Source organism: Pituophis catenifer, unplaced genomic scaffold (genome assembly GCF_029215685.1).
Source record: "Pituophis catenifer annectens isolate HBS135680 unplaced genomic scaffold, rPitCat1.0.hap2 SCAF_14, whole genome shotgun sequence".
In the NCBI taxonomy this organism is placed as follows: Eukaryota; Metazoa; Chordata; class Lepidosauria; order Squamata; family Colubridae; genus Pituophis; species Pituophis catenifer.
Window position 1 is genome coordinate 2,469,239 of NW_027256894.1, and position 27,341 is coordinate 2,496,579.

The 27,341-nt window shown below is 40.5% G+C and overlaps 1 protein-coding gene across 1 annotated transcript in view; it reads left to right on the forward strand.

The window, feature by feature from the left end:
• The window catches only part of ITGA11 (integrin subunit alpha 11), a 131,332-nt gene that overhangs the window by 98,518 nt on the left and 5,473 nt on the right, over positions 1 to 27,341 (forward strand). The window contains exons 19-28 of the mRNA XM_070953806.1: positions 241 to 351; positions 1,986 to 2,071; positions 2,422 to 2,629; positions 11,098 to 11,196; positions 18,619 to 18,695; positions 21,566 to 21,655; positions 21,801 to 21,891; positions 21,979 to 22,092; positions 24,056 to 24,142; positions 26,769 to 26,879. Of these exons, the coding sequence (XP_070809907.1) occupies positions 241 to 351; positions 1,986 to 2,071; positions 2,422 to 2,629; positions 11,098 to 11,196; positions 18,619 to 18,695; positions 21,566 to 21,655; positions 21,801 to 21,891; positions 21,979 to 22,092; positions 24,056 to 24,142; positions 26,769 to 26,879 (1,074 nt within the window). The remainder of the gene's footprint in view (positions 1 to 240; positions 352 to 1,985; positions 2,072 to 2,421; positions 2,630 to 11,097; positions 11,197 to 18,618; positions 18,696 to 21,565; positions 21,656 to 21,800; positions 21,892 to 21,978; positions 22,093 to 24,055; positions 24,143 to 26,768; positions 26,880 to 27,341) is intronic.

The following is a 27,341-nucleotide window of genomic DNA, read 5'->3' on the forward strand; positions in this document are numbered from 1 at the left end:
ATAATTATAAAAGACCGGGCATAAAGACAAAAGTAAGAAACCATCCAGAGCTTCGTAATTAGGATGGTATAAAATAAATGAATAAAGAAACAAAATAAAAATAAAAATAAGACAAATCCTGTTCATTTGAACAGTTTAACACTATGTAAACCCAAAAGTTAGTTCTCTAATCAGATTAAGTGTGTTGAGCACACTCAGCAGAAGGATAATGATGATTACCTGTTCTTTTTATTCTTTCAGGATACAGCTGATTATGTGAAGCCAGTGACTTTCTCTGTTGATTATGCCCTAAAGAATCCTGAGACTGGACCAGTGATGGATGATGGGTGGCCAACTTCACTGAAAGTTGCTGTGCGTAAGACCTTCTGATCCTGGAGTGAGGGTTGAAGAGGGTTAAAAATTTAGAAACCATTGCAAGGAATGTTCGGCTTAGTTATTGCTTTGCCTCCATTGCCTGCCTGGTCCAAAGCCTCATTTAGCACAGAATAAAGAACAGTCATCTGAGATGAACGAATCAGGAAGGGAAGGTACCCAGGAATTGTAAAGTGAGAAAGAACAGAGAGCAGAGGATAAAGAGCCTTTTTCGTGGAATATTTACAATGTAGTTTAAAATCTGTATGAAATTAATAAATAACAAAAAACAATATGCACTAAATTTAGTTGAATGAGGCTGGAGACCCCCTTGTTTCACATGTTTCTACATTTCATGGAGCAAAACTATATCATTCTAATACAAACAACCAAATCTGCAGAAAGTAAATGGCCCAATCTTTAAATCCAATCCACTTTATAACATGACATGCCCTATACTATTATAAAATTTTGCAAGGATTTATGAATTCTCAAAGGAGGGGGCACAATTTGTTCTGGAATTTTCTGGCTCTTCAATTCCAGTCCAAGAACAGACATCTGAAACAACTAAATGGTTTCCAGGCCCCAGAAATTAGTTTCAGCAACAAATAAATATATGGATATGGATATGGATATGGACATAATATACAGTATGTGTGTACATATAGATAGATAGATATACATATATATCTATATTTATACACACACACTCATACACACAAACACACATCAGCATGAGGCTAGGGTACACAGGATTAAAAAGCATAAAGGATACATCAAAATATAATTTTATATATATGTGTATATATATGTGTGTGTGTGTGTGTATATATATATATGGGCGTGTATTGTGTGTGTATGTGTGTGCATGCATGTGTATACATACACACACATATAAATAATATATATATGTATTATATATATATATCAGAGTCTATAAAATCTAAAGGGAGGAGAAGGAACATTAAATGGATGGAGGGGAACATACAGCAAACTAAATCTATCACAATATAAAACACTCTTAAATAACAAAACTAAATGCTCATTAAAATTAATTTATGGCACAGGTCATCATCTGCCAGATTTTTAAGCGCTGCTGCATAAAACCTGGCAGCATTATATGTTGTACCACGGTTAGCAGTTGAAAGCAGGGAAGTGTGGAATTGTACTGTGTGCCCTGGATATTTGTAAGGTAATGGTGAGATGAGGCTAGTAAGAATGTCTCTGAGGTACAGGCACTGGGAGCCCATGCTGTGAGTGTCCAGAATCACAGGGCATTTTCTCTCTGGCTAATTATGGGTTGTTAGTCCCAAAGGTGCTTTTTCAAAAGGCGACTGGACTTCGTTTTTCCTTGAGCTTCTCATCCAAGAACCTTCTGCAGTTCTTCTTTGGTGAGAAGCAAAACATCTTCAAGGAAAAACAGTGTCCAGTCGCCTCTTGAAAAAGCACCTTTGGGACAACCTTGACTTGGATGACTGAGAATCTCCCCAGACAAGATTTAGGATTTCTGTTAGGATTTCTGCTTTGCCTTAGTGAGGGGACAACATTTCCCAGTCTTTCCTTGAGTCGTGCATAACTTCAAGCATTGAGGATGCCTAGCCTAAACCATCCAACCCTTGTCCTCTTCCCAATAGGTCCCATTCTGGAATGGATGCAACGAAGATGAACACTGCATCCCTAATTTGGTTCTTGATGCTAAAGCAGATGTCCCAACTGCAATGTGAGTAGATCTTCTGGAGTGAGCCTCAAGTTAGAAGGATCTGGGAAACCAGATTGCATAGGTCATTTTTGAGAGCTTTGTGGAAGGGATGTCACCCTGAACTGGTGAATCTCTTTCTTTTCCTTTGTCCTGAAAGGGCAGAATCATTCTCTGTGAGGTCACATCTTCACTCAGGCTGCTGCCAGCACCATTGTACTCTCAGCTGCCAATTGGCCTAACCAGCCCCCCCCGCCCCCCCCATCTCTTGACTGCAGTCTATGTGTGCAAGGGATTGACCTCATACGAATTTCCTTAATGCTCTTGCAGACCCTGCTATCTGGCTGCTGCCATAACATTTGCTCTTTTCATAGGGAATATTGCAGACGGGTCCTGAGAAAATCTCACTCGGATTGCTCCGCCTACACGCTGTCTTTTGATACCTCCATTTTTGTCATAGAGAGTGCCAGAAGGAGGGTAGCAGTAGAAGCCCTGTTGGAGAACAGAGGAGAAAATGCATATAACACCATTCTAAACATTTCCTTCTCAAGAAACCTGCAGTTTGCAAGCTTGATTCAGAAGGTAAGGCTTTCCCTAAACATTCTCTTGCAGGAGAGAAGGCTGATAATTCTTATGATAAAAAAATCTCTTTCTGGCAGCCCCTGAAGCCCCCACTGTCCTGCTAGTTGAAAATTAAGAGCAGAGTTCTTTTGCGTTGGAAAATGTTCAAAAATAGTATTGTGTACTTTAAAATAGATGTAACATTTTTTTCAAGCTCTCCCCAAGTTTGACTTGGATTGAATGAGGTGCTCTGTGCATCTAAGAATAAGCACTCATGCATTCCTCCAGTCCCCCACACCCACACTGGTTTTAGCCACTTTTTAATTTTATTTATTTATCAGATTTATATATGGTAGCCACCTATCTCACCAAAAGTCACACTTTGCTGCAGCTCCTGACCACCCAAAATTTGCTGTGTGCTGCCTGACATCAAAAGGTTGCCCATTTCAAACATCTTTAATGATTTATTTATTTATAATATTGATTTATTTATAAAAGTTATTGGCCATCCATCTTACCCTAGGGTAACTCTATAGCCTGTGATTTGGGAGTGATGTGTTGTCCTGAGGTTCTCATACCCTCCTCCATTTGCACCCTGGGTTTCTTCCTCCACCCCTGGAATCTTTCTTTCCCTACAACCTGTCTCTAAAAAATGCCTGACTTATTCCTGTTTGGCATGGAGAGAAATGCTTTGCTCTTCTTTCTGCGAGCAGGGAATTCACCAAGTGCAGTTTGCCTGCTTGTTTAAAGTTTAAACAAGTTTTCTTACAGTGAGGAGTTGAAGACTTTGGTGGACAGGTGCAATAAAAATAACTTGATTTTGAATGTTAACAAAACAAATAAAATCATTGTTGATTTTAGAAAAAGCCAGCTTGTCATACTCCACTCAGTATCAAGGATGCAGCTGTAGAGGTGGTCAACAGTATTAAGTATCTGGGGGTGCAGATAACTAACAATCTGACTTGGTCTCTCCACACGTCATCCTTAGGGAAGAATGCAAAGCAGCCTCTGCATTCCCTGCATCGGATGAGGAGAATACATCTTTCTCCTTCTGTCCTGGCCACATTTTTCAGAGGCACTATTGAGAGCGTTTTAATAAACTGCATCACAGCTTGGTTTGGTGGCCCCAGTCCCTCAGATAGAAAGTCCATTCAGAGAGTGGTAAGGACAGTCAAGAAGATTATAAGAAGCTCACTTCAGGATGCTGCTTATATGTACTATGTCCTTAGAGCTCAAAGCCTTGTTAGAAACCCCACAAACCCACTTCACAGTCTGTTTCCGTGGCTCCCCTCTTGGAGGAGGTATCTATAGCAGGACTGCTAAATTCTGGAACAGCTTTGTTCCTTATGCCATCCGTCCTGGAAATTCGCAGGATTCTTTTTCCCCCACCATGTATATGTATACGTCTGAATTAGACTGTGATGTTTCTCTGGGTCATATATGCATGTGCATGTGGGTATATGCATAATGGTTATCTTTTGAGAGCCAAATGCAACGAAATTTCATTTTAATGTTTGTTTGGTGTTGTTTAATGTTTGTTGATTAGTGTACATTTAAACTGACAAAGTTTATACTCTACTCTACTCTACTCTAAACAATTGCATATGGTTGTTCAATAATCACAGAAGACAAGTGGAATTTCTGAGCCTTCCCCTTGTTGGGGAAGATGCCAGGGAAGAGGAAGCCCTCGCTGACTAACCAATGTGGAATTTTGATTTTTTTTTATCCTTGGAATTTACATTTGAGCCTTTTTAACCAGAATAACTTACCTTTATGGGTGAATGTTTGCAATATATGCAATGTTTTATCTCGGCTGTACACTGCCCTGAGTCCCGCAGGAGAAGGGCGGTATAGAAATAAAATTAATAATAATAATAATAATAATAATAATAATAATAATAATAATAATAACTAAACCTCACATTACAACATTACTCTTTCCATTCTTTGTGAAGTTTTGTCCTTTCATTGTGAAATGAAAGATCAAGATCAGACATCCAGCCCTTGATTATCAATGGAGGCCGAGTGGAGCAAGTGGCCAGTTTTAAGTTTCTGGGTGTTATCCTAAAAGAGGACCTGACCTGGGGGGCTCACATTGCAGCACTGGTCAAAAGGGCCCAGCAGAGATGATACTACCTGAGACTTCTCAGGAAACAACAACTGAATGGAAAACTGCTGGTGACCTTCTACCGCTGCACCATAGAGAGTATTTTAACTTCCTGCACCTGCGTCTGGTTCGCCAATTGCACAGGGGCAGATAGGACAGCGCTCCAGAGGGTCAACGTCATTGGTCATTGGTTGCCCTTGCCCCTCTTGGGAAGAGCTTGATAGCTCCCGCTGCCTTAAGAAAGTTCAAAACAGTCTTAAAGGTGCCCATCTCAGCCTGGGTGCCCTTTTTTTGAACTATTACCATCTGGCAGACGGTACAGGATAATAAAAACAAGGACAAATAGGCTGGAAAACAGCTTCTGTCCCAGGGCAATAACCATATTGAATTCTACTGTATGGTGCAATATTAATGCAATATCGGGTTTTCAATTCAATTGTATAGAATGTGAAGGATGTGTGTTTGTGTTTTATTTTTATAGTTATAATGTACACTGAAGATGGCATTTAATTTCATTGTACAAGTTGCAATGACAATAAAGTAAACTTAAACTTAAACTTAGAAGGCAAACACCCTGCAGAAGTATTTCCGGCATTTTTGTGACAGAGAGAGCTGTGCTTTAAAAAATGTTAACTGAACAAAATGGGACAAATAAACCCACAGTATAGTATAGTATAGTTTATTGAATAGCCCAAAGGCCTTTTCAAACAAAACAGAAAAGAAAAAGGGAAAAAGATAAAACAGTTACAAAAATAGCAATCTAAAAATATATGATAGATGACGTTAAAATTTTACAATATCAAATTTCAATAGCTAAGTTGCCAAGACTAGATAATCCAAATAGGATAGCTCCTCTCTAACTGAGCTCATCTTCCTTACAATAGATAAAATTTTTTTTTATATAACTGGCTCGTATTGCCGTCATTCTTTTAAGGTATCGAGTGATCGCTCTTACCAGGGGAGGAGAGTCAGCCCTCAACAGAAATGCTAATTTTTGGCTTATATTCCAGTGGGGAAATTTATTTATAATTGGGGACAGATATTGTTTTCTTACTTCTTGATAGAGACTACATTCGAATATTATATGCGCCGTGTCCTCCATGACGTTTACCCCACATATGCATATTCTTTTGTCATAAGGGATTTTCCGATAACGGCCGAATCTAACATTGGTATCTAGAAGTTCGAATCTAAACTTAACAAATAACTGTCTCTCCACTGATGGCATTTCTAAATGTAAATACTTTTCCAGAGTGAAAGTTGTTTTAACTGCTGTCAGCAGTTTAAGGGAATGATTAGTTGAAAGGGTTGCCATGTCCATTTGCCCATGTATATCTTTAATCCGTTGTTTAACTTGGTTCAGTGTGTCACACAACGGGAACCCTACGCCATATTGGTTCAATATTTCTGACAGCTGGGTTAGCCAGGAATACCTTTGAGGATTTGAAATCTGCTGTTCCTCTAGACATATTTTAGGGAGCCTGCTGGCATCCATCTGGGTCATTTTTAGCCAGTAGGCTACCGCCCTAGTGATTGTATAGGTGTACAGTGAGAAATGTCCCAATTCAGCTTTGATGGCTGCAGCTGAAGTGGAATTGTTTACCCCAAGCATCCTCCTTAACAAATTATTTTGAGTTCTCTCTAATATGGGGGCCTCTGTAAGACCCCAAATTTCAGCACCATAGAGCATGATCGGAACAAGTTTAGCCTGAAAGACTTTACGAAGAGGTAAAATGGAGGTTGGTTGGATTCGTTTACTTAATTTGGATACAAGGCTTGCTCCTGCTCTGACCTTTTGAGAAAGGTATTGATGGTGCGGAGTCCAACCTCCTGCACTGGAAAAAACAATTCCAAGATAAGTACATTGGGTAACTTGTTCAATTTTTGTGTCGTTAATCTGCCAATTGTGCTTTTTATTCTTGTTGCCAAAGACTAAAACTTTTGATTTAGCTACATTTATAATCAAGTGGATAAACCCACAGCAGCTTCTATTTCTCATCTCTCTTTACATTTGAAGGCTCTGAGACTCTCAAAAATTTCTGCTTTTGTTCTCTAACTCACATGAAAGGAACAGCAGAAATTCCACAGGAAAGAGAGATGACATTGCTTGAGAGAATTTAGATTTAAATTCAGGTTTTGTTGATAGGCATTTGGGTAAGTTAGGATTTCGGTATGCAGCATTAAGCTGGAAAAGAACAGTGATTTGCCCACAGGTTGTTGTGACAAATGACACAGAGGCAATTTAATACAATGTTCCTTTATGATTGTTATATAGTAATTCTAGTTGTAATCATACAATTGTGGCTTATTTAGTAAATCATAAATAAGCAGATCTTGGTTTTGTATGATGTGTGAAATATTAAGTATGAACCTATACCCATTTGTGATTGTTCCTTCCTTCCTTCCTTCCTTCCTTCCTTCCTTCCTTCCTTCCTTCCTTCCTTCCTTCCATCAGGTGACTTGAGAAGATAGAGCTAGCAGTGAACTATCCCCAAAAAAGAGGTGTCTGATCTAATAGGGTCTTCAGCTCCAAAATCCACCAGTGGTCAATAACCTCATCTATTTACTTCAGCTTTTTCCCCATGCTCCTCCTTTCTCTGCAGTATATTTGAGTTGATGCAAAGTGCCAGTAAGAGGTGATTTTTTTTTCCCCAGAGAAAGAAAATAGAGGCTCAGATGGGTTTGGCTGTACAGCCAATACACTAAGAATTGCTCATGTTAAAGCTAGATGGGTTTTCCAAGCATCTGTTAAGCACTTGGGAGAAAAAAAACAGAAGCTTTAATGATAGGAAGCTTCAAATGCCAATGCCTGAAAAGGCTTTATTTAAAAATGATTCTGATTTATCATTTTCATATGGCAGTATCCACATCAGCAGCTTTGTCATCCTGAATCCTGAAAGTCTGAGCTGTAAGAAAGGCAGTTTTCCTGTTGCAAAATCTGCTCCCCTTCCAGGGGATCTAAATGGCCGGCCAGTTGACCAGTCGCCAGTAAATGCAGTCCAGTCTGCTTGACAGTATTCATTCTCCAGATCAGTCTCTCTTCTGAAATATCTACATGTCGGAATGCTAAAATGTCTGTTGCCCCAAATAGAGGTGCAGCGGAATGAGGCAAACTTGTGAATCTCTCATAACAGGCTACACGAGACTTCACCAGTTGGCCTCCATCACACCCAAATGCACATCCATTTCTACCTCAAGTCTCACATCCACCTCCACCTCCAGAACATCCCACCTGCATATTCATGTTTCACTGGAACTCCTTTTAGAATTTGGCTCATGATAATCAATAGATTCACCTCTTCCTCACTGAATTCATAGCAAAACAATCACCAGTGGCTAAATAACCGTGAGTGTGTGTAATGCGCACTCTGCCTGGGCACAGAAAACATGTTCTTATGACATTACCATATGCAGCTATTTAGAAGACATCATCTCTCATTCAGCCACTGGGTGACCCTAGCATTTACATCCTGGCTGCACCTCCAAAACCACCTCCTCTCCGAAATGTATAAATGTGCTGTCAGCATATGTAAGCACTTTGTTGTATGTTTTGGACAACTTGGGCCTTCCATCCCTCTTTAGTAGTAAAGATGCTGACCTTGCTGTCGAGGCCTCACTAATCTTTGCAGCATGAAGAATTCCTTTTGTTGGTTTTTAAGGCCTGCCAGTGGAAAATTGCAGGAATAACTACCCACAAAATAGTGTAAAAACTTCTCTGTTTTCTGATGGATTACCCTGAAATAACCAAAGAAAAATATTGGGAGAAGAACTATCAGAGCAAGTAATAAAGGCCATCTTTGTCTACTGATAAGAATAGGTTTGTTTCACATTTTTTAAAAAAAGGAATCTCCTATAATTCTGGAGTATAACATTTGGGGAGTTGTGGAGGAATGGAGGGCTACAACATTCCAGAGAACAATCAAATCCTAGGTCAGATGGAGTTTTTCATTCCCGAATCAAGATGACTACAGAATAAATTTTCGCTTGCAGGGACTCTTTAATTCCTATCTGTATCGGGTTTGTGTTTTTTGATAGAATCATTCTTCCTCCATCAATACAATTTGGCTGCTGTCCTTTTCTGTACATACTTACAGCATTGGGTCCAAGAGATAATTAGAGGACAGAAATCCTGATCATTTTCAGTGTAACATTTCAAACTTCACTGGGGCTTAATTTGAGCTGGTTATGTGAGGCACCTTTTGATTTCAAACCAATTGGTCCATGAACAGTAATAGCAGATTCTCCATTTATATGTCATTCTAATTAAAAGCAGCTCTGAGCAGCTGACACTTAACAGCCAACTGTACAAATTATATGGCAACAATCAAGTTTTTGCATCATCCTGAAAGGCCATCAAGAAAACTCTGATTTTATCACCTTGCAGATCACTGACATTTCCAAAGTCAACCTGATTATTTTACCACAGTTATTATGTTTATATGCCTCCTGACTCCCAGCAGGAGCCGTTTACAAATTGTTTAAAATGTTAAAAACAGGAAGAACTAGAGACACAAAGAAGGGTAAAGATGGCAGGTCCCAACCAGTTGGGACTAACCCAAAGGTGCTTTTTTGTTTTTTCTTTTGAAGACGTTTCGCTTCTCATCCAAGAAGTCCAGTTGCCTCCTGAAAAAAGTACCTTTGGGACAACCATGACCTGGATGTTGGAGAATCTCTACAGACTTTCAGTTGGGATTAAAGAATAAATCCACATAGTACAAAGGGGCTTCAACCATTCTTGCCAAACACCTGGGCAAAGAACCAGATTTTCCTGGTCCTTCAAGGGCCATTCAGATCTCAGGGGGGATTTGATTCCTGAGGGTGCAAGCTGTTAAAGAGAAAGAGCACTTCCAGGGTCCTGACAGATGACATTGTTCAATGAAAGGAACTCACAGGAAACCAATCTTGCCAAATAAAATTGCCTGGGTAGATACTATGGGAGACGGTTGGTCCCTCAATAATCAGGCTCTTCTTCTTACCAACACCCAGATTGCTCACAAAAATCTTCTTCCCTGTTAACATCCAAAGTTAACATTTCGTCTGTACATATACACAAGAGAGAGAGAAAGAGAGAGATGATAGAAAAGAAATTGGCTTTATTTATGATGGGGTTACACAAATGCATGTATCATTTTATGAGTCAAGGTACCGTAAAGTTTGATGGCTTCAAATAGGACCTTCCTTCAGTGGTTATAGGGACAAAAAATGTCCCCTCCTTAGGTGCCCCCTTGGGAATGATTGGAAGTGTGGAAAGTCCAGGAATTTGCGTAGAGCGTTGTGCAATGACCGACTTGACATTCATACACTTCTTTTGGCCTCTTGTTATTAAATAAGTGGGTGTGGCCCTCTAATGAACATTTCTCCTTTGAAAGCATTTTGAAAACAAATTCTTCTTCATCTGATGAGTCCAGTTATCTGGTGAACATTCTCTGGAAGGCTACAAAGTTAGCATTGGTCTCTGAGATTCATTCCAGGAAGATTTTGTGCTAACGATGAGTGAAACCTGGACAAAAACGAATTTTTGGGAAAATTAGATTTCATATTCATTCAAATGAATTAAAGGCAGTTGGTATGATTGCCCACCTAGGGGGTAATGCCTAAACAATCTTAGCCAATCTCAGAGTGAAACCTGGGCAGGACACTTCTGGGAAATATTAAGGCTCTAAACTAAATTGAAAAAAACCCTGAACATTCTGGAAGAAAACAAATCAGTTCCATACTGGCACCATGGAAACTACATAGATGTGTCTGTGAGATCAGTAGAGGTCCTTATCCAACTGGGCGGGTCATAGAAAAGTTGTGCTGGACTACTAGAAAGTTCTGAGAATGCAGCTAAGATTGGAATGCTGAGAGAACATTATGGAAGAAATCTATAGAGAAGAAATCCCTTTCTGTATTCCATCAAGAATAATGGGTTCTGTAATGGCAGTGGGGATGAAGATTTAAAGGAGACTTTATTCACTGGGATTGCTTCTCATGCTGTGGATAATTTCCCATTTCTGCCACATTAATCTCTCAGGTTGGCAGTGATTTTTGGATGTGCATAGGCAGCACTCAAGGGTTTCAGGGGCCACCTGAAGTTCTAAAGTCAGTGGATGTGCTCTTCTAGAGCATAAATGGATCATTTGGCCTTCCAATGGTGTATCCATCATAGCTGTCATTCATCCATCTTGCTGTTGATCAATCTCTTTTCCACTTTCCCAGTGTTATATTATTCTCAAGAGAGCTAGGTCATCCCACAAAGGGTCCAAATTATGCTATTCTGAATCTGGTCATTTGTGCCTTGAGTAAGCATCTAGACTCTACTGTTCTATTATTGTAGTTGAATGTAGATTTACAGGATGAGCCTTAACTTGCAATCTGAGTCTTTTCCTTTTCATTTCAGGATGACCTGGACATTAATATAGAATGTATGTCTGAGGAGAAACATTCAAACAGCAGAGTTTGCAATGTCAGCTACCCGTTCTTCCGGGCCAAAGCAAAGGTAACTAGAGATTCCTAAATGAAACATGCCTATCAGCCTAGGGTTTGGTTGAATAAGTCATTCCTTTTCTGCATTTTTAAAGATTCCAGCTTTTTACACTGTTGCTGCTTCCCAGAACAGCTCACATCAATTAAAATTTGGCTCACATATGGCAAGGAAAGAGAGAGACAAAGGAGGCCAGTATTTCATAGCCAGAAATGTGACATTTATATCCATCTTAGGCCAAGCTGATTTTTTGCTTGTAAGCAACAGTAATTGATGGTTTTGGGTGATATATGTGCTATCTTTCAGCTATCCCCTCATTGGACAGTTATCAGTAGAAACAGAGCACTTTCTCTGTCTGGCAGGATAGAGAAAATAGCCCTTTGCAGCTGCATCTTTTAAGGCTATAATAGGAGAAGTACAGTTGTTTCCACCTTGTCATGAAGTTCTTTCTGCAGTGGATCCTGGATGAGAATAGATTGACAGGAACAACTTAAAGTTTTAGGAGAATCCCAAGAATCATCAGTCAGTGCCAGAAGGCAAATGCTGATTCAAGTGGGCTCATACCAGAATCTACCTCTCACGTGCCTCCACATAAAAATTCATTCCCTTTACGTGTTATTTTTCAGCAACATCTTCACTTACAAATATAAGATTGGATAATTTGTTGAGTAGCTGAGAAACCTTTGTTACTTTATTGAAAAACTTGCTTTCTTCCTATTTATCCTGCTCAGAAAAAGGATATGTCAGACGAACATAGGTTTGTGGTATCCTGTTAGATCTCTGCTAGTAAGCCAGGACCAAAAGACTCGATGACAAATACTCATTGTGATAGATGCCTTTATAAATATCCATTATATTACATGGAAGCTTGGCCAAGGGTTTGTATGCTAGGAAGAACTACATGAGATGTATCTGCGTGACCAAAGATAACTCCAGAGCATGAAATTAAAGGCTGCTCTCTCCAGACATTGACTGATAATGCTGCTGAACACAGATTCCACACCACGTAATTGCAGTTGCTTTCCAGGCCAGAAGAGTTTGTTAAGAATTCCAGAACCATGAAAAATTGGCAGATTAATATTAGCTTTTCCAAGTCTGTATTGCCAAATAAGAAAATAATAGGTTGGCCAAAAGGTTTTAACTGCATTAAGATGGTCCAGCATCTTAAACGGTCTTTGGGCAGCCAGTTAAAAACTAGAAGACAAAGCCAAAAGCTTTCTCCTTAATCAAGCAATTTAATTTTTTTTAATTGGAGTTTTTAAATGATTGTTGACAGTTTGACTCTCAGTTTCATTTCCTTCTCATTAATGACTTTTTGGGAAGATGGAAGAACACAAAGATTGCTGAATATTTTGATTGTCAGAAGTCTTAAATAGCACTTTATCTTCTATGCCTTCTTTATGTTAAGAATCAGTTAAAAGTTGTAATCTCCCAAAAGTCTAAACACAGATGAAATTTTAGTCCAGAATATTATAAACTGTTCCAGCAGTAGCATAATAAAGAATGCAGATTATTATTTTGTGGTCATTCTGTGCTATTTCCTTCTGAAATAAAACATAAACAAAGCAACAGTTTGAGAAACTGAAGCTGAGAAATCTGAGAGCGGACTTTCAAAGTTCAAGGAACCCGATAAATTTATTATTCTAGTATTTCTAATATCTAGAATTTAAGTCAGAGGTCCCCAAATTCTTCAGCTCATCAGCCCTTCATGACGTTTCAGATTGCCCATCAACCCTCAAGTATGTATTATATAAAAATGATTTAATAACTAATAGTACTACTAATAACAGCGACTTTTATTGACATTTTAAGCATTGTGGAGAGAAAGGAATCTCTTCATTTGTTTGTTTGTTGTTTCATTTCTGCTGAAAATCAACTGGAAATAACACTACCAACTTTCAGCATTTTGCAGGATTTTTTTAAAAAAAGTTTTATTGGATTTTTATTTTTAAATATACATCAATATCCATACATGAACAGTGTGGCCTCTGGGTATAATTCATTTTGATACAAGTAGCGATAATAATATTAATAATATTTGTTACATTAATCAAATTTATATAATCCTAGTATTAATATACATGTTTGTTTTAAAGTAGTCATTCAATATTTCAATGTTCCATTTTAATGCCAATGATATTATTTAAGTATACATGGTAATACCATCTTTCAGCCTCTAGTCTTTCCATCTAGTTATTGCTTATATTCTATTATATAAAAATTATATATGCTAATATTCCCCATTTCTTATTTCTACTTCTATTCTAGCTTCTAGTCAGGCCACCATTACTAATCCTAGTGTTAATACACATGTTTATATTAAGACATAGTCCTTCATTATTTGCTTGTTCAATGTTTCAATACACCATTCTAGTACCAATACTAGATGTTAAGGTATTGGTATAGTCTCTTTTTATTTTCAAATTCTAATGTCCAATTCAAATATCCACTCCAAGTTGAAGATTTGTTATCTTCCACAGCCATTGAGAATCGAAACCAAGCAATGTAGAAAGACAAACACTCCTTAAAATTTCTCACGGTTTCCAAATTATCTTTTCCGGTAGTCAAGTTCACAGCTGTACTTTCTCTTCTATCTTCCACCAGGTATTGCAGTACTCTCTTTCCACCAGCAGATATCTCTCTCAAATCCACAATACTCTCAAACCAACTAATTGTCAAAACTGTCAAAAATACTTTAAATCCACATAAAAAATACTTTTCCTCGGGTTCTTTCTTTTGTTATTTTTAGTTTCTCCAAATCCAATTGTAGATGCAAAAACCTTCTTGAGTTTTGATGTTTTAACCTCTGCTTTATCCTTCTCCCTCCATGGAATTTCCCAAATGCCAATTAGCCACTCATTTCAGCTCCAGGACACCTTTTAAGATCCAACTTCAAAATTTTCTTTTACCTGTGAGTTGGCCAATCACTCACCCAGTACCAGCACTCAGGACAAACACCACTCCTGCAGAAAAACTTAGTCCAGTTGCCCCAGTTTCAGAGCGGTCATTTTGCAATGGCTGCCACCCCCGCTGCCAGTCCAAAGAGCTGTCTGTGACCTGTTCCTCTTGGTCGTCCGAGACGCCTCCCCTTCTTCACTGCCTCTACAGGACAGTTCCACTCCGAAGACACAAACACACCCCGACAGTGGTTTGACTGGCTGGATTTTCACGGAGCTCATCAGAGCCCAGTATTTTTCCAGGCAGTCTCTCTGCGACACTTCCGGTTTTTTTCTACAGTCCTCCAGATTGATGTTGTTTATTTCTCTTACTGAAATTTTGCAGGCTTGTAGAGGCATGGTATATTTTCCATTCACCAGTAGATGGCACCCTCAGCTTAGTTTTCAGCATTGTTTTGTGTCTGACAAATTGATTAATCCAAATTTAGTTCAATTTATGAAGCAAAGTCAGCTATTCAAGTAGATAGTTCCAGCATTTTATAATGCCTTTAAAAGTTCAATTTTCTATGTTTTAAAAGGTCTTTAGCTTTTCTCCCCTTAATCCCTTTCTTTTAGGTCTAGGATTTTTCTCTCTTTGGTTATTTACCGCTTTAAGAAATAGTTCTAAGAGTCCCTTTTTCTGGATTTTCTTTTTCGTTTTTTCTTTTAAAGTTAGGGTCTAAATAAAAAAGGAATCTTCTCACCAAGCTCCAGTCATTGTTCATCTACACCGCTCCTGCACATTTCTTTGTTTTCTTGGCTGTCCCAGCTTCATGGCAGCCATGATGGCAGCCTCTTCTCCTTATTGTGGATGAAAGGGAAGAAGCCCTGGATCAAGCAGGAGAGTTGTAGCTCTCTGCAACTGCATGGCACCCCTCTTTACTTCACCACTCCTACAGGGTGACTTTAGCTCCTTTCGGAGCCCTTCAACAAGGAGAACTCGGCGGGGGAGCACGGAAACCCGCTCCTCACATCCAATCTTGCCACAATGACAGCTGGAAGTCTCCGCATTTTGCAGGAATTTTGAATGATACAATTGTACAGACACATCCAGAATGAAAAAAAGGTGCTGGACCTACAGTATGCTCCTTCCTGTTATATGTCCACACATTGGCTGTGTTCTCACAACATGTTTAACTGGGTCAGTGGGATAGTAGCATCTTTTAAATAACTAGTAACTATCTACTATCCCCAGAAGCAGAGGTATATAACTTTAAACAGAGCCATGTTTGCATAGGGTTATATTAACACAACATTGCATCTGCTATATTGTGAGAACTACTGGCTGCGGGTTAATTGATCCTTGCTTCTCTTGAAGTTGAAACTAAATCCTACCCAATTAGCCCCTATCAGCCCTGCTGGGGAGCCTGAGTAAATGGGGAAGAGAGCTGGATCCATTGGATGGGCTCCAAACCAAGCCCCACAGATACCAGAGAGATGAAATCTGAGGAGTACCCTCCTCCAACTAGCCCCATCATGATGTTTGTTTTTTTTTGTTTGTTTCTTTTTAATTCCAACTTGCAAAAAAAGAGACGGGAACTGAAGTGGAGCAGCCTGGGAGGGCAGAATGGCTTTGCTTTGACAAGGGTGGGGAAGTGTAAAATATGTCAAGGTGAGCAAAATCCCAACGTCATCAGTTTTAAGGTGCCATTAAAAATGGGAAGAGCTTAGATCACACAGTTGTTGTCACCACCCTGACTTTTTGACACACACATCCACCGATGCTCCAGAACATCAGATATTCTACGTCTTCAAAGAAAAACCAGAAAGTCCAGTTTCCTCTTGAATAAAGCACCTGTGGGACAGCCATGATCTGAATGACTGAGAATCTCCATAGACAGCAGATATTCTAATATATGAATCTGGAGACTGAAGGCTTCTTTTACTGTACAGCAGCTTTTCATTTATTTCTAATTTTTAAAAATATTTATAAACAACTTACTTCAAAGCCCTGAATGGCACGCATGCTTTCTCCCAACCCACACACATTTACATGCAAACTATTGTAATTCAAATGTACTCAAAACATATTTTTGGCAACCACTGCCAACCCACTCCACCCATGGCAAATAAAAACACTATTAAACCAATCAAATGCATTGCATCTTCTCCAATCTGCTGCCATTAAAATAAGGTATAAACAAAGTACTTCTATGTCCTGTTTCAAAAGGGATTGCTAGCCCATCTTCAAGGGGCATTGAAGGAGCTGTGGTGGCACAATGATTAGAATGCAACGTTGCAGGCTAACTCTGCCCACTTCCAGGAGTTCGATCCTGACCAGCTCAAGGTTGACTCAGCCTTCCATCTTTCTTAGGTCGGTAAAATGAGGAACCAGATTGTTGGGGGCAAGAGGCTGACTCTGTAAACCATTTAGAGAGGGCTGTAAAGATGATAGATAGATAGATAGATAGATAGATAGATAGATAGATAGATAGATAGATAGATAGATAGATAGATTCCAAAATCTATCTATCTATCTATCTATCTATCTATCTATCTATCTATCTATCTATCTATCTTTCTATCTATCTATCTATCTATCTATCTATCTATCTATTTATCGCTTGGACATATGTACAACAATCCTTTATATTAAGAAAATGAATTGTAAAAACTAGGTACAGTTTCCTAAATATTTTGTGTAACATTGTGCTGTTACAATGATTTGTAATAGCAAAGAAAAGTACAATATTCTATGTATGTTTGGGTAAATAAAACAATTAATTTCACTGTGAATTGCAACAAGCCAATCTTGACTGAATTGCAAAAACGAGAAACAGGTTTATGATGAAAAACAACCACAGATTCCAAATGAGTGCATTTGTTAAAGAATCAAATAAAGAAAAGCTCAGAAAATGCAACTAACTAAAGTTTCCATCAAAGAAGTTGAAGAATACTATTAGAGGATATGATTTGGGTTTTTTTCTTTAATGCACAAAAAAAAAAAGGACCAATGCTGATTGTGATGGAGGGGAGGTAAGAAGGGACTTAGTGCTCCCAAGGCCTTTCTTTAAAAAGTAATAATAAAAAGACTTCCCATAACCAAAGTGGTTTAAAAGGAAAGCAGGGCCATCTACAGTAGGCCAAAAAAGTCAAGATGGCAGCTGCAGCAGCACAATTGAAGCCCTGGTCCTTTTCATGGGATTGCATGTGTACTTCAATTACGCAGTTGTGACTTGCAGACATTCCTGCTCACCAAAAGGTTTCTCGAGGTTCCTTCTAAAAAGAAGGATCAGCTTTGGAGGTCGTCATGTACCTTTGGACACTTTCATTTGCTATATCAGATTGGGTAGAACTTTGCATTATTCATCCCAATAACAGGCTAGGAATACTTATAGTAACCCTTTTTGCAATTACATTATACACTTCTTCCCTTCCCTCAAAGGTTAGACTTACCACAGCATAAGTCTACTAAGAAACAGAGTAAAAACAATCACATGGCCTACCAGCTTGGGATTTAAGGTGTCTCACCAGAGATTATAACAGAATAAAAGTTGGAAGGGACCTTGGAGGTCTTCTAGTCCAACCCTCTGCTCAAGCAGGAGACCCTATACCATTTTAGACAAATGGTTGTCCAGTCCCTTCTAAAAAGCCTCCAGTGATGGAGCACCCACAATTTCTGAAGGCAAACGGTTCCATGGGTTAATTGTTCTTACTGCCCTTAGTTCTAGGTTGCTCCTCTCTTTGTTCATTGCTTCTTGACTTGCCTTCTGGACCTTTGGAAAATAAGTTGAATCCCTCTTCTTTATGGCAGCCTCTCAAATAATGGAATACTGTTAAGTCACCCCCTATTCCTTCTTTTCACTAGACTGAACATACACAATTCCTGCAACCGTTCTTCATATATTTTAACCTTCAACAGCCCCCCAATAATCTTTGTTGCCCTTCTCTCTACTCTTTTCAGAGTCTCATCCAGTGGTGGGTTCCTCCCGGTTCCGCCAAGCTGGCAGCGGTGACGATATGACGTCACCGAACTGGTTCTGCCCCCCCACCCGCCCCCGCCCCCACATTATTCTTACCTTTTATTTGGCCCCACCCGCAATCTATTGCTGCCTCCTGAGTCCCAGCTGATCGGCTAGAAGGAAAAAACCTGTTTAAACTCTTGCTGCAGGGCTTCAAAGGGCTGCCCTACAGCTGATCAGTGTTAAAAGGCAGTGTGGTGGTAGACGGGTGCCTCCAAAAACAAATGGATAGACCGCTACGGCTCTGCAAGCAGTTAAAAGCCTGGTAGACCAGTACCTCTGCTAAATCCTAAAGAATTGTCACATGACCATTAAGCCATGCCCATAAAATAAGCCACGCCCACAGAACTGGTAGTAAAAATTTAGAACCCACCCCTGGTCTCATCATCTTTTTTATATTGTGGTGACCAAAATTAGATGCAGTATTCCAAGTGTGGTCTTACCAAGGCATTATAAAGTGGTAGCATAATGGATAGTTTAAAGAGAATACTGGCAGAAGTACTTTTTTTAATGTCCTAAATCTGTTCTGTTCTCTACAGGTTGCTTTTCGCTTGGATTTTGAGTTCAAAAAGTCAATTTTCCTCCAAAACCTGGAGATATTTATGAATGCCAGCAGGTTAGTAATTATTTTTTTTACTTCTTCTATCACCCAATCCTGATCATTTCATTTTTTTTCTCTCATCCACCCCTGTTCCCTCACAACCCGTAAATTAGATTTCTCCCCCTGTCTTCACCTTTGTAACTGTTCCTGGTTTCCCCCTTCTGTTGCAAGACAGCTGTCAACCATGCTCCCTCCTCAGGTGATTTCTTTTCTTTGCCATAAAAACACTCCTTGGAAACATGGGTGTCAAAAGTTTGGGAGGGCAGTAGGCCATATATCCTCTTCTGCCTGGAATTCTGATCTGGGCTGGACATCATCAGACCCCTGCAAACTCCAGTTCAGCAGATACATCCAAGAACGCCAAAGCTACATCTCAAGGACTAGTTAAAAAGAAAGTACTGCAAAGTAATTAGAAAATTGTGGAATAGGATAATTTATTTATTTATTTATTTATTCAATTTATATGCCGCCCCTCTCTGAAGACCCAGGGCGGCTCACAATACACTCAAAAAATCACTATAAAAACATTTAAAAATTAAAAACATTAAAAACATTAAAACCCATTCACACCATTCATGGCCGGATCTCGCCGGATCGCAACAGTGAGATCAACGGCCCCAGGCCTGCTGGAAAAGCCAAGTCTTCACCGCTTTTCGGAAGGCCAATAGGGTGGGGATGGTCCGGACCTCAGGAGGTAACTGGTTCCAGAGAGCTGGGGCAGCCACAGAGAAGGCCCTCCCACGCAGGCCCGCCAGCCAGCATTGTTTAGCTGACAGGACCCGGAGGAGACCAACTCTCTGGGATCTTACCGGTTGCTGGGAGCTATGCGGTAGAAGGCGGTCTCGAAGATAGCCTGGCCCTGAGCCATAATAGAGTTGGAAGGTACCTTGTAGGTCATCTAGTCCAACCCCTGCCCAAGCAGGAGACCCTACATCATTTCTGACAAATGGCAGTCCAGTCTCTTCTTGAAAGCTTCCAGTGATGAAGCACTTCTGAAGGCAGCTTCTGTTCCACTGGTTGATGGTTCTCATTGTCAGAACATTTCTCCTTATTTCTAGATTGAATCTCTCCTTGATCAGTTTCCATCCATTATTCCTTGTCTGGCCTTCTGGTGCTTTGGAAAATAATCTGGATATATAGATTACTTCTTGAGATGCTCAGAAGTTAAAATTTCTGCTGGGGAATGGGGAGTTTGTCCAGTTTCACTATAGAATATTGATATTGTACTGACTCCTGGCCAGTTCCCACAGGTCCAATTTTGCCTTTGGAAATGTTTTCATGTTAAATGGATTTGCTGGCAATACCAGTAAATACTATTTCAAACACAAATGCATTGCTTGAGATGGCACTATTATGAAATAGAGTTTTAGTTTCTTAAAAAAATTGTTCAGTTTACAAGCTCATACAAGTGAAGTATTAGCCTTGCCATTCACCGAAAGGGAATTATAGAACACTCTTCCTGGAAGTGTGAGATAGCAATAGCTCATAGACTTACATACCACTTCATAGTGCCTGACAGCCCTCTCTAAGCAGTATACAGCATATTGTATGTCAGCCTCTTGCCCCCAACAATCTGGGTCTTCATTTTGCTGACCTCGGAAGGCTGGAAGGCTTAGTCAACCTTGAGCTGGTCAGGATCAAACTCCTGACTGTGGGCACAGTTAGCCTGCAATGCTGCATTCCAACCACTGAGCTACCAAGGCTCCAACTATGGCATCCTAACCCCTGTGCCACCACAGCTATTTGCAACCATCTCCCACTCTCAGACACAAACTCATATGGGGAAAATACTCAGCCAATGATATTCATAATACCTTGTTATCATTTGGAAGCAGCACAATAATATATGCAAAGTGTTGCTATCAGTGTAACAAACCCAGGGACATTTAAACCATGGAGCTAAGAATCCTTAGGACCTGAGAACCCCTGAGCTTCCTTCTAATTCTATTCTTAAGCAACAGGGATTCACAATGCTGAGCAATTTTTCCAACTCGGAGAGTAGTTATCCTTTATTTGTATTCTGCCTTTCAGGATAAAAATACACAAGGGAAGCGAAACGTAAGGCTGAAGAAGGAGTTTTGCCCATCACAGCTAAAAGAAAGTGAATATTTATATCCAGTTTTGGCTGATCTGTTTCCATTTTTTTCTCAAATTCTAGACATTATTTTTTTTCACATAGCATAACTGAAGCTGGAAGAGGCCATGGCAAATCACCTCCGCTGTTGCCAAGAAAACATGTGTTAATGGTGTCCCCAGAAGCTGCAGATTAGTTTTTTAAACTTAATGCAACTTTATGTCACTCTCACATGAGCATGCTTTTACGTCTAAGTTTGTCTCTCTTTCCTAATAAGAAGAAAAGTTGGTGTGTTTAAGTTGCAACTCCCTAACTGCATTTTCTGAAAAAATAGCAAGTCAAGCAAATTGCAGATGGAAAAGATCCCAGGATAATATCAAATCCATAATTCCAGCCAGTGGTGGAAAAAAACACATTTTTCTCCTTGCTTCAGCTAGGAATGTTGACTCATATGAAGCAAAGATCAGCTTTGACATGTCTGTAATGCACTTATTAAGCCAGTACAGCACTGGCAAGGGAATGTTCTGTCTCCTGCCAAAATCACCAAGACTTCAATTGACAGAAATTGCTACCCTTGGGAAGGAGACCAGAGCAAATATAGGCATTAATTGCACAAAGGAAAAACTGAGCCGGGTGGGTTGGTGGGAGTCTGTTTATGAGTCTAACGGCTCATAGTAAAAATCAGTGAGATCCTGTAAGGAGCCAGTGCCTCCTCTAGGAGATGTAGCTATCACTTTATGGCCAATCAACATTGTACCTTTCTTATGGGATGGTCTCTAAATGGATCTCTGGTTCCATTTCCACATTCTAGTGACAGTGAAGAACAAGAAACCACAAAAGAGGACAATTCTGCTCTCCTCAAGTTTCAACTGAAGTACGAAACTGATCTCCTTTTCACCAGGTATTTTGGATACCTACAGAGTGAGTTTTGTGCTGCCATAATTCATCATTCTGAAAATGATGGGTGTGTTCTGTGCGTTCAGACCTTCTGAGAAGTGGGATCAATTTTCATTTTGATTGGGTTCTCCTTTTTTTGCTGTGTTCAGGAGTTCCAGCCAGAACTATTATGAGATCGAACCCAACAATTCTCTGCAGACATACGATAGAATCGGCCCACCATTTAATTGCACTTTTAAGGTAAATTCATTTTTGTTCTACGCAACCTGTTGGGAAGGGGAGATGGTTTCTTGCAGAAGAGGGTCTCATGCTGCTTTTTTCCTTCAGCTACAGAATCTGGGCCTCTTCCCTGTTGATGGGATAGTTATCAAAATCACAGTCCCCGTGGCCACACGAGGAGGGAATCGCCTTCTGCAGCTAACCGGCTTCCATGGACCAGAGGTACCCAGAGTCCCTACTTATTATTTTGGTATTAGGGAGCCTCAAGATATGAGCTTGAATGATCAATCGGATACCTCAAGAGAAAGCAGGTCATCTACCTAGCTAATGAATGAAGATGGGGATGGCATTTTTCTTCTCAGATGGGCACATGTCATTGTCTCCTTAGTGATAGGCTACAGCCTGCCTGCCTCAGTTCTCCCAGCCACCTACATGCAGGTCAGTGAAAGCAGTCACATGCCAGATATGGTTAGTTTTTATTGGGTTTTTTAGTTTTGTTTTGCTTTGGGGGTTTTGTGTATATTAGTATGTTGGTTCATTGTATCCTTCCATGTAGTAAACACATTCAAAAATTAAGCTAATTCAGTAACTGGGTTGAATGGTGTGAACCCAGCCACGTGATCCTTTCTCAGCTTCTGCAAGAGAGAGATGCTTTCATTCAGGGCACTCCTCAGGGAGGCAGTGGTGGAACAGCCCCAGGTTTTGGACCAAAGCCTCTTGCCTTTTTTACGTGCATCACAATGCAGGTAAAAAGGAGGTGGGCTTTTGATCCCACTGTCACAGCTGTCCATTTTGACTTTTGGACCCCCCACCCCAATGGCTGCCCTTTCTCCCTTTCCCAGTTTTATTTACAGAAGTAATGACAGATCACTGTTACAAAAAATTAAAGCAAAACCCCAAATTACAAACCTTTAGTTTTTTTGTAGTTTCATATTAAGATATTTCTTCTAGAACAAAGAAAGCAGGCAAGGATTGCAAGGTTTCCCCTTCCCCTTTAAAATAGAATCTTCTCAAAATTTGCCCATGGCAAATTTCAGAAAATATGAATCAACCATTTTATTTAGAATATACAAGTTTATAACTTTAGGGTATACTTTGCTTTCCACTGAAGCCTTCTGAGGCCTAGAAAAGGAAAGCAAAAGGGATCATAAGAATTCTCAGCATCACTCATCTGGTAAATGTGCCAACCAATGGCAATCTTTTCTAAGACCACCAACCCCCATAACCAGCCTATGGGGGTTTCTGGATGGTCTTCATGTTAATGGGGAGGAAATGCTGGTTTTGGCACGTACTAGGATGCCCACAAGGTCCCTGCTGCTATTGTAGCTGTGCCCAGGCCACCAGCCCTCCTCCATCTCCTGTCTTGATGATCTCCTCCAATTATTGGTGCTTTGGCCAAACAGTTCATAGGAGGGGAAGGTAGGTATTGAGATCACCTGGTCTAGTCCCTTGCCCGGGGAATGAATTCACAACTACGCCATCTTTGACAGGCAGCAGGACAGTCTCTGTTTAAAGCCACCACTCCATCTTGAGGCAGCCGTTTCTATTGTTGAACGAGTCTTATCAATTTGGAAATCTTTCATGGATGTTCATTCAAAATCTTCCTTGTAATTTAAACCATATTTTTTCTTGTTTTTTGTTTTGGAACAATTTGGAACAGTTCTGCCCAAAAGTGATGGGAGCCAGTTCAAAAAACAAATAATGATCTGAAAATTGGGAAGAAAATACAGTAAATATTTTTTTTAAAAAAAACAATGAAAACATGCAGTATTAAAAGTTATAATTCCAGCAGCTGTCAGAGAAGGTCCAAACAGGAACTAGATGGGAGCAGTGAAATACTACAGAAAACTGTCCAATGGTTCACCTTTTCATGAGTTGGACTTTCTTGCTATTTGGAACTGAAAAAGGCCCTTGTATTCTATAGTATTCCTTTGTACAAGCTGGGCAGATGGAAGATATTAAGACCCCAAGAGGAGAGATCCAAGAGCTTTCGTGACCAAAGAGGCATTTAACAGTGGATTGTAAGGGTGTAATCACATTTTTCTTGCGTGATTGTGGAGGAAGAATTTCTGCCTCCTTAAAGTCACAGAGTTTTGCATATCCCCTTGAGGCCCAGACCTCAAAATAAACCAAGGCATGTGTTTATTCGATTAATGACTCCAGACTCCCTTTCCCTCTCTTATAGAATGGTATGATGTGCAATATTGGAGGCAATAACACAGACTATCGAATGACACCCTCAGATGAGGATTTAGGCCGTCATCCCCAGCTGGTGAGCCCTTTCAGTATCACAGCATCGTGGTGAAGGTTCTATGGTTACTTCCTGGGCACAACTGTGCTGTGTCAGGCTGCACAACAAAGAGTTACCCTCTACAACACTGACAACCAACTCTAGGCCTTTGGAGAGCTGCAGAAGGATAGGCGCTCTGGCTGACTACTTTCCCTTTTCTATATAGTGGGGATTGACATTTCTATCTTCCAATCACAGGAAGTATTTATCAGTTGCTAAGCCAATTACTATGCTTCAGGGAGGGATCCCAAGTTCTGTCTTGCTACGTGCATTTCCCTATTTTTTGACCACAGTTTATCAAGTGAGCAGTCCAGCTTTGAAGGGCTTGCCAGTGATGCTGATAAATGCCGTCTTGGATAGTTCCCTCCCTTCCCAGTTCAAAATTAGCTTCAGTGGTGCTTGGTATAACCTTTCAGCAATCCTCTCATTTGAAAGTTTCTCAACAAGGAGCACAATATTTGCCCTTTAAAAAAAAGGCTACTCTCCTTCCAAACCCTCAAAGATTAGGAAGACTTCTCTCCTAACTGTAGCAACTCATAACATGTAAATGTCTGCATCTTTCTGCTGGAATTTGGCCAGGTCAATCCAAGAGAAGGAGCAAATGCCATTTGATTCTGAATAGGTTATAGCAATAGCAATAGCACTTAGACTTATATACCGCTTCACAGTGCTTTTACAGCCCTCTCTAAGGAGTTTACAAAGTGAGCATATTGCCCCCAACAATCTGGGTGCTCATTTTACCCGCCTCGGAAGGATGGAAGGCTGAGTCAATCTTGACCCTGGTGAGATTTGAACTGCTCAATTGCAAGCAGCCGGCAGTCAGCAGAAGTAACCTGGAGTACTGCACTCTAACCTCTGCGCCACCGTGGCTCATAGAATCTAACACATAATATACAGAATAGGCACATACACCCCTATACTGTACATATGTGCAAAGAATAACATGGCGAAGATGCTGGACTAAGAATGGAAAGGCCTGCCAGGTTTAGTTCCCTCCTCAACCTTAGAAGCTCCTTGGGAGACTTTGGGCCAGTCACTCTCTCCAGTCTGGTAGATGAGGGTCCACAACAGTGGTGGGTTGCTCCCAGTTCTGTCCGGTTCTTTAGAACCGGTAGTAAAAGCAGCAGGAGGCTCCGCCCACCTGCCCGGATGTCATAATTGATCATCTGTGCATGCGCAGAAGCTCCCGTTGCGAACTGGTAGTAAAGGTAAGTAGAATCCACCCCTGGTCCACAACCTTCACTGATCATTATACATATATACTGTTCACGTATATAATGTGTGTGGGGAGGGTATAAAATTTAAAATTGGCTTGATTTCATTACTCAGCTTTTCTATGCATACAAAGTTCATTCCATTTGGTTAAAAAACATTAAACAAATACAGCTGTTTGGAGATTCAGATGCAAATCAGTTGAGGCAATGATCTCACCAGAAACGGAGGTTCCTCGTTGAATCAGATAGCTTTATATGTGGCCTCTTTTTGTGCAGGAGTGTTGCAAAATATTCCTCACTCCTCAGGACATTTGCCAGAACGTTAGTACTTTATGGCTAGGATTATGCAACACACAGGGACACGGTGGCTCAGTGGCTAAGACGCTGAGCTTGTTGATCGAAAGGTTGGCAGTTCAGCAGTTCGAAACCCTAGTGCCCCATGAGCTCCCGTGACTTGTCCCAGCTTCTGCCAACCTAGCAGTTCAAAAGCAGGTAAAAAATGCAAGTAGAAAAATAGGGACCCCCTTTGGTGGGAAGATAACAGCATTCCGGGCGCCTTTGGAGTTTAGTCATGCCAGCCACATGACCACAGAGACGTCTTCGGACAGTGCTGGCTCTTCGGCTTTGAAATGGAGATGAGTACCGCCCCCTAGAGTTGGGAACGACTAGCACGTACGTGCGAGGAAACCTTTACCTTATGCAACACACAAAATCTTAAATATGGGCTAATAAACATGGCACCATTTACTACCTCATGCTGATGCATTCTACACTAGCTGAAGTTTCTGAATGCGCTTCAAGGGAGACCCATGTATAATGCCTGCACTAGCCCAGACAAGAGGTTACAAGGGCATGAGTGATAGCAGGACCCCTCCCCCCACTGGTTTAGGAGCAGAAGCACCTGGCACACAACCTGAAGGTATGCAAAGGCCTTCCTACATGCAGTTGTCACTTGTTCTTCAAGCAGGAGCTGTAAGTCAGGAAGACTCCCCATCATGTCTGTCTGAGATGGTGCCACCCCATCCAAGACCTATGATGGAAGGTTACCAGACCAGAAGGTCCACTCCCAGAGCCTCTCCATCTTGCCTAGATTGATCCAAAGACTGTTGCATCATATCCAGAATCCCACAACCTCCAGACACTGGTAGACAACCCACTCAGGAAACCTGGGGGGAGATTGAAGCTGGGTTATCATCTACATATTGGTGATACTTCATCCCAAACTGTCAGATGACTTCAGCCACATCCTCACGTAGCCTCAGACAGAGGTTCATATGAGTTCAGGCAGCCATTTTGAAGGAAATTCCATCAGTCAAAGAACTTCCAGGTTAAAGGGGGGGAAATGGCCCAATATCTTACATTCCACCAACTTGTCGCTTGTCTTTTTGTTCCAGAACTACAGTAATTCTGACGTGATTTCAATCGACTGCAGTGTGAATCTGGCTGCCAATCAAGAAGTCAGCTTCCTCTTATATGGAAATTTGTGGATGAGGACCCTAGGAGTGGTATGGACAAGATGCAAATTGCCATTTTTGCTAGCAGCCAACACAAGCGATGGGCATTAGGTCCTGCTCTTCCAGGCCATGCTTCTTCCTGCGGGTGGGGCGACGGCCAGATTTTTACCTTCCACACTAACTGGGTCTTTCAGTGGTAATAATAGTTCTCCCAAAGCAAAAGTTCTTAGTCCAGCTGGGGAACGAGCGTTTCCAGAGTCCGCATTAGTTGCTGGCTAACTGCAAAGAGAGAATTTGGTCCTAGTAGGAGCAGCTGGGATTTAAGATGAACATAACTTCAAGGAAATTTAAAATGAGATTTTAAATTTCAAAGAAAGAAATATGTGATTCTCTACCACTGAAAAAATTAATAGGGTAAAAATGGAAGCAGTCTTGAAATTGGCAAGAAAGTAGCTGGAATCCTTCATGGAACTGAAAAGTCTCACCAGTGATGTCCCATTTTGCAGATTTTGT